General features: G+C 39.4%; 1 protein-coding gene across 6 annotated transcripts in view; it reads left to right on the forward strand.

Moving 5' to 3' along the window:
* The window catches only part of ARHGEF7 (Rho guanine nucleotide exchange factor 7), a 110,045-nt gene that overhangs the window by 39,634 nt on the left and 55,130 nt on the right, over positions 1 to 15,281 (forward strand). For 4 of the 6 annotated variants that reach the window (XM_031613792.2, XM_031613791.2, XM_090128848.1 and 1 more), the window contains exons 3-6: positions 3,533 to 3,617; positions 6,733 to 6,863; positions 9,282 to 9,483; positions 15,168 to 15,256. In XM_031613792.2, coding sequence (XP_031469652.1) covers positions 3,533 to 3,617; positions 6,733 to 6,863; positions 9,282 to 9,483; positions 15,168 to 15,256 — 507 coding nt within the window. Of the gene's footprint in view, positions 1 to 1,914; positions 2,085 to 3,532; positions 3,618 to 6,732; positions 6,864 to 9,281; positions 9,484 to 15,167; positions 15,257 to 15,281 lie in introns of those variants that run through there. The other 2 variants (XM_090128900.1, XM_090128840.1) reach the window with 2 other exon arrangements.

Raw genomic sequence — 15,281 nt, forward strand, 5'->3', positions numbered from 1 at the left:
GTTTGCTTTTACCTGACCTTATTTTCTTTTTTTTCTTTCACTTATTCCTCTGTCAGTGTGTTTGTGACTTCAGTGGATACTGCTCCTCAGGGATAAAAGGGATGAGTATTCCTGTGTTGGTTTTATTTCATTAATATTAGGTCATAAACACCTTTTGAACGAGTTCTCCACTCACCGAGAGTTGACAGCTCACGTGGTTTAGAATGATCTGAGTTTATTACTCTGTCCCTTTTTTATGCATTGGGATTTAAGCGGATGGATACGGAAGTCAGTTGTGCTGTGAAATGAGAGTATGGATTTGGTAGCTGAAAACCATTACACGGGTGAAATGGATCTCTGAGGCATTTAGCTTGATGTTTAGGAAACATCACTAATGGGAAAATCAATATAGCTCCTATGAAATGAATTTAAGAACTGTCTAATTAATAGCCTCTAATACAATTATAAATGAAGAATTGCCACCTAACGTACATCTTTCTATAGGGTATTTGCTGCATTGATACCTACTCATGTTGTTTAACATTTCATTAATTGCTCAGGAGAGGCCATTATATAGTTAACAGTAAAGTTTGCCTCCCATTGAAATTTTAGCTGCAGGAAATCTGCTGGCTGTGACAGAAAGGGCTGCTGTGCTCCTGGGGGTCTGTGCGTAATGCAAGGCAGTTTGGTCAGGTCTGCTTTAGAATATAGCATGTGTCCAGGAGATTTCTAGACGAGACGTTGAAACACAGGAGAGGAGAGAGAATCACATGAGAATGATGTTATTGGCCTGTTTTCCTGTTCCTGAGCAAGAGTGTAAGGGGAATCAGACTGCTCACCTTCTGGAGTTCATTGATTTCCAGTGAACTTTTATAAACTGTAAGGAGTTTCATAACATAGTCCTGCTCTACCTTTATTTAATAGCTGTGTTTTATGTTAATACTTAAAAGGCATATCTGCTTTGTGGTCACTTCTGTGGAATTTGAAATCAAAGGGCTGATATTTATTTGCTTTAAATCGTTTGCTGGAAGGATTTGGCTTATCTGTGTCCTCGTGCAGTGTGACTTATGCAGTTGTACAGTCACATCCTGACTGATGTTTTCCCTAAGTGGCGTGGGGGAAGGTAGGAGGTGGATGAAGGGGAGGATAAAACTTCCTTGCAGGTGGTGTGTCTGCAGAGTTCAAAGTTGTTTGCCTGTACAGCAAGGAAGGATGTGCTGGAAGTATTTTTCCATGCAGATTTGCATAGTGTCTGTATATACCTGTCACATAATGTTTAAAAGACAGTGGCGTTATTCTCAAGCTAATATATTTTGTTTGCATATTTAGGTTCTAAGAGCTATGGCAAGTCTGAATTCATGCTACGCTTCTGCAATTTGAAAAGTGGGTTATACTGCTGTCATGGGAAGTAATTTAATGTGCAGGCTTTGTTTTGGTAACGGTGTGCAATATGAAAATAACTGAGCTCATTACTCGCATCTCAAAATCCAGCCTTGGTTCTGTCAGTTACCAAAGTACTGCATGGATGTCCTTTAGCCATGCTGAAGGGAGAAGCTGCTGAGGGACTCTCAGATCCACATGAGATGTTTCAAGGGTCAGCTTTTAGGTTCTGCACGTAAATAGCAGGACGGAGATGGCAGTCCATCACACACCCAACTTACTGTAAAGTCTGCGTTTAACCCTTTACTCTAGAAATCCCACAAAGCTCCTCATAAAACATCTTGAGATAATTTCGCTTAGTTGGAGGGGCTTGTTGGGTGTACTGTGAAATCAGCATGAGGGTGTCATGGCCCTTTCATTAAAAAACAAACGACCTACTGGCTGTGACAGTGCTGAGGCTTCCTGTTGGAATGCCTCTATATAAAACCACAAGGAAGCAAACGTTTCTCTTATCCTGTCATTGTGCCGCTTCCTGTGAGGCAGATTGGATGCACACCCTGGATACAGGCACTTTTTACGGCCTCAAACATGTTGGAAGGCCCAATCAGCTCCTCCTGGGTCCCTCATAGTCCCAGCACAACAGGAAACGGGGCACACTCGCATCCTGCTGTGCTCCGCTTAGCTGGCCTGGCAGAGCCCTGGCTGAAACCAAGCTCAGAATGAAGGTGAGCTGAAAATGTAGTTGAGGTTATGATTATTTCTTATATTTCAGTAAGTTTTAGCTATCGTTTATAATGTTTTTCTTAAATGTACCTTTTAAATAATTCTCTCCCCCTCTGCCTGACCCCTTCCCCCCAGTACCTTTCTGGTTCAACGTCCACGCAAGTGCCTATGTCTATTTCCATTCTTTTTTAGGCTCAAGGCCACTGTTTCAAATACTCTTTACAAATGCTCTTTTGAACTATCTGTAGCACAGTAGAACTTGGTGGAAGTTATCTGACTTAGTTAACACAAGTGGGAACTGCTTGGTGTCTGTCAGCTCTGCCTCTGACCGTGGGATCCTCAGGCTCTCCGCCAATTGGGAGATGCTGGCACTGGCAGCAGATGATCCTCTGTTTGTCAGTCTGTGATGTGGTTACTTTTAAAAGCTTCCACGAAAGCTTTCACTGCTCCATTTCAGCTGCCTCCCAATGCTCCGTTCTCTCTTCTGGGGCAGCAACCTCTCCGTCCCTGTAGGCTGCTGGAGGATGGGTGCAGGCCTGCGGATCTGCCGGTGGGATGTGGCTGTTATCAGGAAAACAGCCACGTTCTTGCTGACTCTTTTAGTTAATGGTTGGGACACTGCAGGAAACTGATTTTTTTTTTGTTTCTGAAATTAGTTGGGGCAGCAGTGATGGCTGCCTTTTTGCTGTCCTCTTTCTAATCTTACGCAAGGGAATACTGTTACTCCTTTGAATCTATGCAGAATCAGTTGCGAGAGCTGTTTTCATGAGATTTTGGATGAATGTTTTCATTACCTCAGGCAAATATTATGATTTTTCTCTTTTTCTTCCCTTGAAAATCCAGATGTTTAATGTCATCACTGCGTGCTTAAGAGCTACTAGCATGTTTTCTACAAGATAGTTTAAGGTTTGAATCTACTTCCCACAGTTTAAAAAAAAAAAAAAACATCCTCAGCTTTCATCATCGCTTCCCTTCCCAAAACTCATTCTAATTATATAACTTATCCAGCAATGTAGAATTCATTGACTTCAAGGAACACTATTTTCATCTCTGTCTTGTAGAATAAAGGAGTGTGTATGCTGCTGTAATATCTTAAAAGTATGTTATGAACAATTGGATACAGTGCTTGCAGACTCCTACAGAATAAGAAGAGTGTGCTGAGAGGGTAGTGCGGCACTCTGAACTTTTTTTTGCCACAATGACACTTGATATCTTTAGCTTATATTTTCTTCCTTTCTTTTTGACTCAAATTCATCTGTTCCTATGTTTTATTTCTATTGAAAAACAAGTTTTTTAACAAAGAACCCCACAATTTGATGGATCTATGACAGCCACCTGAAGACTGATCACCTTGAACAGGAAATAGCTCCTCCAATTATGGTTTGCATAAGGGTAGAAATGCTTTGTTTAAATGGTTCCATGACTTAATGTATGTTCTTTCTGTTTTCAGACTTTCGATGCAAATGACCTGTATCAGGGTCAGAACTTCAGCAAAGTTCTCAGCTCTCTGGTTGCTTTAAATAAGGTGACTGCAGGTAAGTGCAACTTACTCTTTTGGTGCTCTCTTGCCTTGTGTTCAAGTTGCAGCAATGAATATTTATGCCTGTTGCTATACTTAGGATAATATAAGCATCTGCAGCCTTTTAGAGGTGTTTCTTTCTTTGTTGTTGCATCTTGTTGTTGAAGCTTTATCAGTGGCCCTCTGGATTCTGTAGTCTCTTCTTCTGCAGCAGGAAGTTTTGCAGTGAATCTAAGACTGAGCCTTTAAACTAGCAATAGCTCTTAGAAATCAAGGACCTTTGTTTAATAGTGCTATTAGTATCTTGTCCCCTTTACGGTACATCTCTGGTCCGTTACTGAAAAGTTTTTTTTTTGTTTATTGTTTTTCGTACATCAGATGTGACTTCTGCAAACAAATTATTAGGGCTAGTGAGCTGAGCGTGGAGTAATATCATTCAGTTCTTTTGAAGCTGCTTATAGCACTGCTTCTCATCTTAACTTCAAGTGGAAATGCTATCACTTTCAGTGCATCTTTAAAGCTGCTACTGCACACTGACCATAGCAGTCTTCATGAGGAGGGGAAAGTGTGTTTGTCTGATCCAAACATCAGTTGAGTAATATCCACATCAAAAAGTCACTATTGCAGGTGGTCTTAGAAGGGACCCCAACTGGTTCATTTCACGGAAGTTGGGAGGTAGTAGCGTTGATACAGAAATGAAAGCCAGGTACAAACTGTGTTTGTGCCTCATTTTAGAAGCAAACAGAACTGCATAAATCTTCTTGACCAACTGTTCCTCCTAACAGTTTTCTTGGAGGCCTTTTGGAGTCTAAATATCCCTAGTCTCTAGTATTGGAAGATGGCTTTCAGGTCTGGGTTTGCATAAATTACACGGATACACAGATTCTTGAGATGATCTTTGCACAACAGAAGGAGTGTGAGTAGTGAACCTGAAGATTGACTGATGAAAGGCTAAGTATGTATGCTCCATTGAGTTCTTTAACTTCAGGAGGGATAAGTTCAAGGGACCAGTTAGATTCTGTAGATGGATAAGGGGAGAGGAGCTGCTACAGGGAAGTTGAGATAACTGTGAAGAAGTGTTACAAATCCTGGAAATCTTTGGATAGATGGAAGATTCTGTAAAAACTAACAGATTAAATATTTATCTAACATGCAGACTCTGTTGCTGGAGGAGATTCTTGATTTTTTTAAAATTTTTTTCACTTTCCTGGACAATAATCCTTTTGGAAGTATGAAATTAACAAAGTTATGACTTTCAAATGAAGTCCATGATCTTGTCACATTTTTCTCCAAGCAGTTTATGAAAACAAATTTGACTATTCTTTCTGTAGTGGAATATAATCGCCACTATTTATATTAATAATTTGTTTTAATACAGTGGCCTCAAATGCTTTTAAGAAAGCAACTTCAGAGGCGGAAGTTTTTACGACTTTGGTGTGTAATGATACTATCCTTACAAAATACTCAAGTTAAAATGAATAGTTTTAGTCTTGCGCTATTTGAGTAATAAGTTTATCCTTCAAAAAGTATATAAATGTGATGACTAATTTAAAAAGATATACCCAAATAAGGTAATAATTGTAGGCATAGGGCATCCTCTGCAAGCATTTTTCTCCTGTGCACATTGCCCATCTCACCCTTGTCCTTCTCCTGCATTTCAGCTGCTGTTAGATGCTGCGCTGAAGTTGAAAGGCGTTCTCTTTGAGATTAGTAGACTTGTCCCATTGGATTTGATATGGAAACAGCAGATGTACATTGTTGACCTAACTCTGTGTGGAACAGAACCTGCTTGTGTCACTTTTCTATACCAAAAATAACTCGGATTGTGTAATCACAGTTCATTTTAGTCTGAAAGCAGCCAAACAGGGGAATATGGTTGTCTGTGTACCTCTAATATAGGTCAAATGCTGGAGGTGCACAGCGAGCAAGTAGGAGGGATTAGCAGGCATAAAAATCAGGAGAGCAGGTAGGGTGGGAGACTCGTGCAGCTTCATGGTGTCCAAGGTTGGGACACATGGCTTGTAGGGCTCCTTGAAGCTCAGATGCTCGCTCAGTTTCGTTATGTATGGAAAACACGAGGGAAAAGGATGACTTGTGGTGTACAGGCAAAGGAGCAGTGTTTGCCTGCTTTAACATGCCTTGTGTGTAAGGGCCATGAGAACAATCCCCATTCTCAAGGCCTGGCTGTGAGGGCTGGGGGCTGGCTGAGAACGGCTGAAAGCAGCCCCTTGTAATCTCGTAATGCTGGATGGAGCTCCATGTGGATCTCCGTGGTGGGACTGTGACATGGAGAAGATGCATTCTGCACAGCTAATGCCTTGCTTGAGCTGAGCCCCTGCCCAGCTGATACACAGCTCTACCTCCACCGTGGTTAGGCTGATGGTGGGAGGACCTGACTGATCACCTCTACTGCCCTGATACCCAGTAGGGTGGCAGAATGAACCCAGCCCTGCTGCCCCTCACTGTCAACCCTTTGGGAAGGATACATCACAAATGATGTGGGCTTTTTTTTTTGTTTTTTGAGCAAGAGATTAGTGAAAGAATGGAAAAGTTTTTTGTGTTTTTTTTGTTCGTTTGTTTTTGGAGGGGGGAGGGCGATGCTGGTGTTCTTTCCTTCAAGCAAGCAGCTTTCTTCCTATTCTGCTATTCCCCCCTGCCCTCAAAGAAGAAGAAATAGCTGATCTGGCAAAAAGGATGGGAGAGGAACGTAGGAAGACAGTGGAAAGAATGCTCTAATTGTGAAGGAGATGGTGGTGGTGGGGAAGAATTAAGAAACAGATGTGGCTGGCTTTACTTCAAGCAGATTCTATGGATTTGAATTTCTTAGCCACTAGCTAAAATGATGTTGGTTAATTACCTCTAAAAAGACTGGTAGTGGGTAGGAATGGAGAAATGCGATCCTAACCCTCCTCTTCCTAAGCAGCTCAAATTGTTTTCCTGTCTGTACGTGGAAGAAGCTGAGTGTGTCTGGATTTCAGATCATACTGTTGCTTTAACTTTTTAAAACTGGAGTTATTGAGCAACTACGGATACCTTAAGCCTGCTTTTTAAGCATGTGAGTTTTTCAGAAGTAGGCAGAAAGTTACATGCAGATTTCTCAAATTCTAATTGTTGCTTTGTTCCTTCCCCAGACATAGGGCTGGGCAGTGACTCTGTATGTGCACGTCCCTCATCTCATCGGATAAAATCTTTTGATTCTCTGGGATCTCAGTCTTTACACAGCAGAACTTCAAAGCTCTTTCAGGGACAGTATCGGAGTTTGGTAAGTTCTGTAATTCAGATGTGCTGAGATGCACTTTTTGATTTTTTTTCCTTTTTATTGAATTTATAAATAAACAATTGTGTAACAAACAACTGATTACTATTTTTCTTCTTTTACCCCTGTATTTCAAGCCTGTGAAGTTCCGTTTTTGCAGCTTTTCTTACAGTGTTCCAAAGTACGAGCAGCTTTCTGTGACTTAGGATAGTGTTTTTTTTTTTTTCTTGGCAGCTTTTTGCCTTTGTTTTTTCCCTTTCTTGATTACCACTCCATGTTGTTTGCACATAGTTTTGCAACATTTATTTCATACTCTGACAAAATCCTGTATTTGTCACTGGTTGTACTCTCTCTGAGTTTAGGGAGAATTAATGAAAGATATTCAGACTTCAGCAAGGATGGTACTTCTAGTGTTGGCAATACTGGTAGTTATTCCCCTTTACTGTTATGCTTCAAGATGAATCTTTCAAACAGCCTTCAGGTAACAGAGTGGCATGGGCAGTTGCTTCACACTGCAGCCTTAATCAGGGTGGGGTATTACATTGAAACTGATCGTGATGAAATGTGCTTTTAGCAATTAAAAGCTTGGTAAGGAAGGTTCCAATTTGTAACTGCTTTTTTTCATGCTTAAAGGAGGCTGTTTTGAACTATGTGATGATTGTTGTGTGGAACTTTAACCCAGTGCTACGTGTGGCTTGCTGTGTTTTCTCTGCTACAGCAGAGCCCATGCAAGTTCTCGCCCTAGGCCACTAATTCCAGCTCCCACTGTGCTGTTCACCACCCACTCTGTTTTGCTGATGAAACCATTTGTAGGACTAGCTGTTAGCTGGATAACTGAAATAACAAGCTTTAAGAATTTGTATCAGATCTGAACAGCTGTGCAGACAGTTGCAAAGGCAAGTGCAAGAATGAGGAGAAGAGAGCTGGTGACCAAAATGAGGAAAATATGTCATTTGGTTTTGCTGCTGTAGATGATCAGTTTTGAACTGATCTCACTGAATATGTTGCTCATTTGATTCTGCTGAGGAGCCACTCTGATAAAGTGAATTGGCTGTAGTTGATATAGCTATGCAATGTTGCTGCTCGTTTTGTGACTTTTTGCTATTTACTAATCTTGCTAAGCAGTTTTAGCAAGTGAAAACACGTGACATACAAGCAGAGGGCTAAGGCAGAGATGGTTGTTTGAATCTGTGGCAGTATAATCATCAGACATTTTGCAACTCAGAATATCGTGAGGCTTTCTGTATATTTTCCATGTTGCGTTTTCCCTCATCTTCCTACATTTTCTCAGTTATTAAGTCTGGTTGTTGAAGTGAGATGTGATACAGTAACATAGTTGCTACAAATACGAACTAAGCTGAGATGTTGTATGTAATGATGGAAAAAAAAAATCTACAAGGTAAGTGTTTTAATCACCTCAACTGCATAGCAAATATGTAAGTGGAATTCTGTTAACCTGGAGAGCTGACTTGGACCGCTTACACAGAGGTTTTCTCACATATGTTACATTTTTTGGTTATACAGGTAGCTGGCATTACTGTGTAAAGATGGGTGTGTTTAGTAATCTTATTCTCTCAGTTACAGTGCAGTGGTATGTATTTGGATTACTTAAAGCTGTTCAAGTATTTAGCTTTTTTAGCTTTTTTAAAGCATAGTAGTTCGTCCTAATTGTACATTGCTACAGGTAGCCAAGAACAAAATGCCAAGTTTGAACATTGCTCATTTGAAAGTAGCTGTGAGCATTTAGTTATTACAGAACAATAAACCTCCTCATTTTTATGAGAGATAAGTGCATGGACAGCTGCAAGCTGAATATGCATCAGATTAGCACCTATTCTAACCTTGCAGCAATTGATTTTGTGAGTACTTATTTGATGTAGATTGCATAACTGATTCATAGACTTTCTGCAAGGAAACAGTCTTTCTCTCAGGGCAGGCCGCTGTGACTTGCACATTCCAGGGAAGGGAAACTTCAAGTTGTAAACTCTATTTGTTATCCAGCAGTAAAGGTTCTGAGTCAAACCCAACTCAGGATCACCACTCCTGATCTGGAATGAGTTAGAAAACTCTCTGATATAAAACTGTTGCATCTTTGTAGCTGCAAAAGGCATTTTCAGTTTATGCTATATAGAGAAAGGAGTTGGTTTTTGTTTTAATAGGAATTACTCTCATTTTTTTAGTTCTGTTTCCCCATTTTGATTTGAAAAGGCTGTAATAAGGTGATATACACTTGGGACTTGCAGATATCAAGAAATGAAAATGAGACACACCAGAAATGACAGATCATCCCTTGCAAATCCTTAGAATAAAATATGCAGGAGATTTGTGTTTTGGGGGAAGAGGGCAGGAACTATTTGTATATATGCTTCTGTTAATGAAATAATTGTTTAAATATCTAAAGTTATCCTTCTGTATTCTTACTAGGACATGACAGATAACAGCAACCATCAGTTGGTGGTGAGAGCAAAATTTAATTTTCAGCAGACAAATGAAGATGAACTTTCTTTTTCAAAAGGAGATATTATTCATGTAACAAGAGTGGAAGAAGGAGGCTGGTGGGAAGGAACTCTAAATGGCAAAACAGGGTGGTTTCCAAGTAACTACGTACGAGAAGTAAAATCAAATGGTGAGTTTAAAGTAGATTGTATTCATACAATTCTTTATTTTGGGTAGAGGTGTATAGTTGATTAAAAACTGTACTGTTTTAAGTTTCAGCTTGACTGTATTTACTGAAGTTCAGTCACGGAACACATTAGTGCTTAGGAACTCATACTCCTTATCCAGTTTGCTATGTGGATCACTCCAGGAGTTTAAGTTAACAGTAAGCATGCAGAAAACTTCCACGTTCTTTTGTCTGTCTCTTTTGCAGTTGGATTGCTTTGACTTTCTAGAATGCTAGATTTTGTTTCTCGTTTATATGCTTTGAATTGGTGCTTTGGGTTTAAGTAGTAAGGGATTTCCTACAAATATGAAAAAAAAGAAAAGAAAAAAGAAAAATTGAGGCATGAAGCAAACAGAAGTGTCTCATTCATGGAGGAAAAATCCCTAGTTCTACCAAATCCTCTATAGAGACAGTTTCTTTTTTTTAGGCAATATATTTGTGATATTTTTTATCTTTATTGTTCTCATGTCTTCCTCTCTTCTTTGTACAAGCCGTGCTCTTACACCAATCCTAGATGCTGAAAATCATGTGTGAAGGTGCCTTCTGTGAATGTCGTCTTCATGACTAAATATCAGAACAAACTTTTGACCTACTTGAACATCCATGTGGGTGACATGATCTACTTTTTGTCTCTTCCTGTCTCTACTTGCTTTTGTTGACTGGAAACGAACCTTTTGCTCTACCCCGACAAGCTCTGTAGCTTTGCCACTGTAACCTTGTCATAGCTCCAACCAAAACAAATCTTTCTGGCCCTGCTAAAATGTTGGGGTGACTATGACTACTTTTTAGACAGCTAAGACAGATGCTTAATTGCTATCTCTGTGAGGTTAAAACCCCATTTTAAAATGTATTCTTTCTCTTCCAGTTGTACCCTCTTACATTTTTTTTTTCCTCTTCCTCCTAATTGCAGAATGTTGGAGTCTCAAATATCTGCAGTTCTGTTTTTATTTTCAACTAGATACTCTAGTTGAAAACAGGATATCTGTAGTGTTGTGGCAGTCTTTCAGCCATGATGAACTTTTTTTCCCATTGTTACTCACATAAAACATTGCTGCATAGATCTTGTTTGAATTGCATCACTTCTGATGTCATCAGACTCTGGAGATTGAAACCTGGGTCAGCCAGAAGGCTCTAGAATTGAAATAGCTTTTAACAGTGAGCATATAAGAAACAAAAGCTGCCAGCAACTAGAAGGAAGGTTGTTACAGTCTTTTAAGGACACTTGACACAGTAAAGTGACTTTTCTAAGCAGGAAAGCCAGAAAGCTATGAAGCTGAGGTTAGTACAAAGCACAGTTCTTGCCAGTTCTTGCAGCCTTTTCTGATACCTGATTTCTAGGGCCAAAATGAACTGATTTCAGGTTTAAACATTCACTTCTCACCAATGGAAGAGTTCTCTGCTAAGATCTTCATTTCACTGTGCTTCGTAGGCATGTTTCCTATGCTATCTTCTACTTCTGTAAGGCTGCTTGCATTCTTGGAGCACTTTGTGCTGATTCCCTTCTCAGGAAGGGAATATGTGCTTATTTGTAATAGTGCTAGCACAGTATGCTAAGCTGATATGTGTATGATACTTGTAATGAATGGTTGAGAGAAGATAATGAGATTTTTGAGCAAAACAAGCATTTAGTTTTCTCATGCTAAATGATGACTTGGTAAACTTTGAGGAAATAAATTTGATTGGGATAGTAAAGATTTTTATTTTGCAAACAAGACACTATCACGTTTAAAAGCTTGCTTTTTTAAGTTTCGGAATGGAGAAAAAAAACCTTGAAATTTGGTACTTCAGATCAAACATGCGAGTAAAAGAATAACTGAAGTAGTAGGGTTTTCTTTTTCCAGGTGTATGCCTACACTGTAAGGAAGAGATGGTCTGTTTTTTCTCTTCATCTGTTCTATGCATGCTTTCAGTTTCCACTTTTCAAATTCTCATATCTTGTCCTTTTTAGTGTTTTCTGATTGCTAGTCAGGAATATTTTAAAATGTGAGGACTTACTTTCATCCTGCTGCAATGTTGCACGTGAGAGGGTGAAAGATTCATACTATCAAAGTTTATTAGATATTTGACACTGTGGCTTTACTGAGCTTTTTCCTTGCACAGAGCCAGAAGGGAATGTGAAGACTTAGGTAGAGCCTTGTGTCTTATACTGCTGGTCCTGTCTTGCACAGGAGAAAGATGAGGAGATTTAGAGAGCTGTGGATTACCTTCCAATGAAAGAATAGTATTTAGTCAGAACTCGAAGCACTTCGCTTAGCAACTGTCATTAGCCAATCAGTTTTATAAAAGAATTCACATGGTAGCTTTCTGGGTTTTATCACTATAACCCATTTAATGGCATGATTATGCAAACAGGAATATAGCTTTGAAAAATGACATTTGGTGTCACAAACATTTTTCTAATTCTTCAAAGAAATTAATGTGTTATTACTGTCTAGCTTCTCTTCTGTTACGCTCTCTTGACAGTTAATGTTGGTAGCAGGCCCAGTACAAATTACTGTTAATAGTTCTTCTGCCGTGGGAAAAGTCAGTATGGAAAAGCCAAGTGCATCTGGTGGTACCATCCTGTGGTGCATGAAAATGGACAAATATACTTCCAGCTTAGTGAAAGAAAGAACAAGAATGCTGGTTTTCTTCTCCCCGCCCATGCATACTTGGAGGGATATTTTCTTCTTCTGTCAAGTGGTATTCTACAAGCAAAAATAGATTAGAGTAGTACTCGAGTGGGTGCTTGTTTAGTTTGAATTTGGTCCTGTGCTGTCCATACTGCATTTTCAGTGCTGATGTAACAGGCTTATGTAGGGACTAAAAGACAAGTAGGCAGAAGGAAAGAACACTTTGTATGGGGAAGCCTGATTAGGACATGCTTGAAAAATTATAGCTTTCAGTGCTTTGAGAAGTGGCACTTAGGTGTTGGAATGGGTAAGATGCTAGGGTTTAACTAGTATTACTGAAACCTATGGATTTTGTGGCTTAAAACCTTTATACGTTCCCAGTATGTTGGATGTGGGTCACACCTGCTTGAAATGTTTATTGGATTATGCTGCATGTTTGTGAAAGTACTCTGATATTCTATCATAAAGAGTAACAGTTATTTTTATTTATGCTGAGAAAGTGGTATCTTACATACAAGATCAGGATTTTCTTCTCTGTAACACACTGTGTAATAGAGCTAATTGCAACAAGACACTTATTCCTCCTTATGAAGCAAGGAGTGCTTAGAGGCAGGATACCAGACATGATAGATAGACTGATTTACTGTGCCTAATTCTGTTTCTACAATAGAAACAGCCTTTGTGTTCTACAAGCTGAACGTTGATTATGGCTGTTCAGGCAAAAGGATTCTAATGCATGCTTCTTTTTCTGTGTCTGCTCTTTAAATCTGAATTTAATCTTGTATGTGGATAACTGAGTCAGCTGAGCAGCTGGTAACATAAATTACTGTTTATTTCAGCAAAAATTTCCTATCTTCAGCAGCTTAGGAGAAGAATAATGTTAGGGAAGAGAGATATTTTTACACCCTTTAAGATGACAAAGTAGCCAGTGTTCTATGACCAGTCAATTTGCTCCAGACTAGCAAGGGTCAGACATCTGTATTGTGACATAGTTCAGTAACAAGTACTTACCTTTCTGCTCGAGTATATCAGTTTCATCAGCTCTTCCTTTCATGTTCTTTGGCAAGTGGAAAACCTTCAGGTTTTTAGTGAGCCTGAAAGTCACTATAAATTGTAGAATCAGATGGGAGCTCCCACAGAGAATGAAAATAAATCACCTATGTGCAAATGACACTTTCATCATTCGGTACAATGAAGCAAGTTGCAATTGTCCCATAAATGAGCAGCATTCTACATAAATATGTAAATAAGTAGCTGCGTATAGAGTGTTAACTTAGATGTTTCTTTTGCATAGACTGTGTGATCACAAATCTGCTTGGGTTTTTGGGTGGCAGGAGCTGTCATTTGGAATTACTTGACTGCATAGCAAAGCACCTAGTGAGAGCATCAGTATTTCCAGCTGCATTGCTGGGAGCTAATGGGATTTTGTGCTCTGTCAGCTTACAGCTGACTTGAGGTGGGGGTTCTTCACCGAAAAGGCTTTCATACCATCTCAGGATATGGTATGGAGAAGTGTTTTTGCCCATGTTTGGTAGCTCTAAGACCGTACTGTATTTTAAAATAGCTTCTCTGAGAAAAATTCCAATGCAATTCAGAGAAAACCCTCTTCAAGATACCACGAGTGCCCCTGGGGACTAATCAGCCTGCTGGCTAACCCCTTTGGCTTGCTAGCATAGCCAGGAGGCAGGAGGACGACCTGCATGCTGCGTGCCTGAGAGGTCTGCTGGGCAGCCTGCGAGAGCACTGAGTCACTACACCTTGGGCACAGGCCCATGGAGGCTGGTGCCTTATGCATCATTCTCCTGATAGTGTTGCCTCCCTGGCCAGCTTTTCTGGCATGGGATTTCCCCATAGCTGTCCTATAATGGAGCAAACTGGGTTTTTCTTGTAAAGACAGTTCTGAGACTTGCATGATTTATTCTTAATAGCCACGTGGTATCAGGCTAACTAGAGTTAAATTATATATGCTTACTAAAATGTTTTTGAAATAGAAACTTGTTTTCAAAATCAAGGTAAAATTTTGAGTTGGTGTGCTCTGATGATGCTTTTTTTGTATTGTTTAGATTAATACGACTTGAAGTGCTTATCTGAAGTTTGCATGTTTAGGCAAGCATGCTTATTTAAAACAAACCAAAACACCAGTGTCCTGACAAACACCACATCCACATTTGCTGGTGTGCTAAGTCAAATGTGAGAGATCAAAATGAGGTGCTATAGATTTTAACTTGTGTTTTCCCAGCGTGCAGCATGATCCTTGCCTGAGTCAGGGGAATAGTTAAAGTGCAAGAGGAGACTTTAGTGTCATGTCTCTCCATTCTGGGAGCCAGCACTCAGCTTTAAGGACAACAGCTCCGATCTTGAAGACACAGGCTCTCCTTCCAGAAGAGCATGTGTAGCTGAGGGTTGATTTCCTATGGGATTATTATATAAAGGCATGCATTTATTGCTACAGTAGATTCTGTTCTCAAATACGTAAGCATGGTTTGTTTTTTTTTTAATATTTCATTGACAAAGCTTATCTTGTTTCTTTCTTTAAATGGTTTTCTGAGATAGGCACGTGGTAAAACACTTCATTGTACTGTGTGGTGATTCTGTTTGCAGTGTCCTGCCTTTGGTATGTTTGACCTTTATTTGCTCAAACGTTTTTACTGAGTTCATGAAATTGATACCAAAATTTGTTTGAAAGTGCCAATAGTGTGTAAAACACTTTTGTTTTTAATTGCAGTCTGTGATGTTTTGCCTTTAAATAAATATAGCTTTTTTGGAAAAAAAAAAACTGATTTTATTAACTGACTTTCTAGTTCCAGGAGAAAGAATAGAGAGGTTTTGTTTGCCTTCACTGAGATTAGTGTTACATTTATTATGACCATACGAACGATTTGGATTCCTTACCAATAATGCCTAGCATAATAAATATGAACATTTCTTAATGAAACATTATTTTTTCCATCTTATTCTTTTAAAGCAGCTTGTTTGACCTCTAGTGTTAAGCTATGAAATTGCATCCCATTGACACAAAAATACCTTTTATTTCAGAAAAGCCAGTCTCCCCCAAATCAGGTACATTGAAGAGTCCACCTAAAGGCTTTGATACGTCTGCAATCAACAAAAGCTATTACAATGTGGTGAGTGGACCTTTTTCCTCCTTGT

Source organism: Phasianus colchicus, chromosome 1 (genome assembly GCF_987193195.1).
Source record: "Phasianus colchicus chromosome 1, bPhaCol1.hap1.1, whole genome shotgun sequence".
NCBI lineage: Eukaryota > Metazoa > Chordata > Aves > Galliformes > Phasianidae > Phasianus > Phasianus colchicus.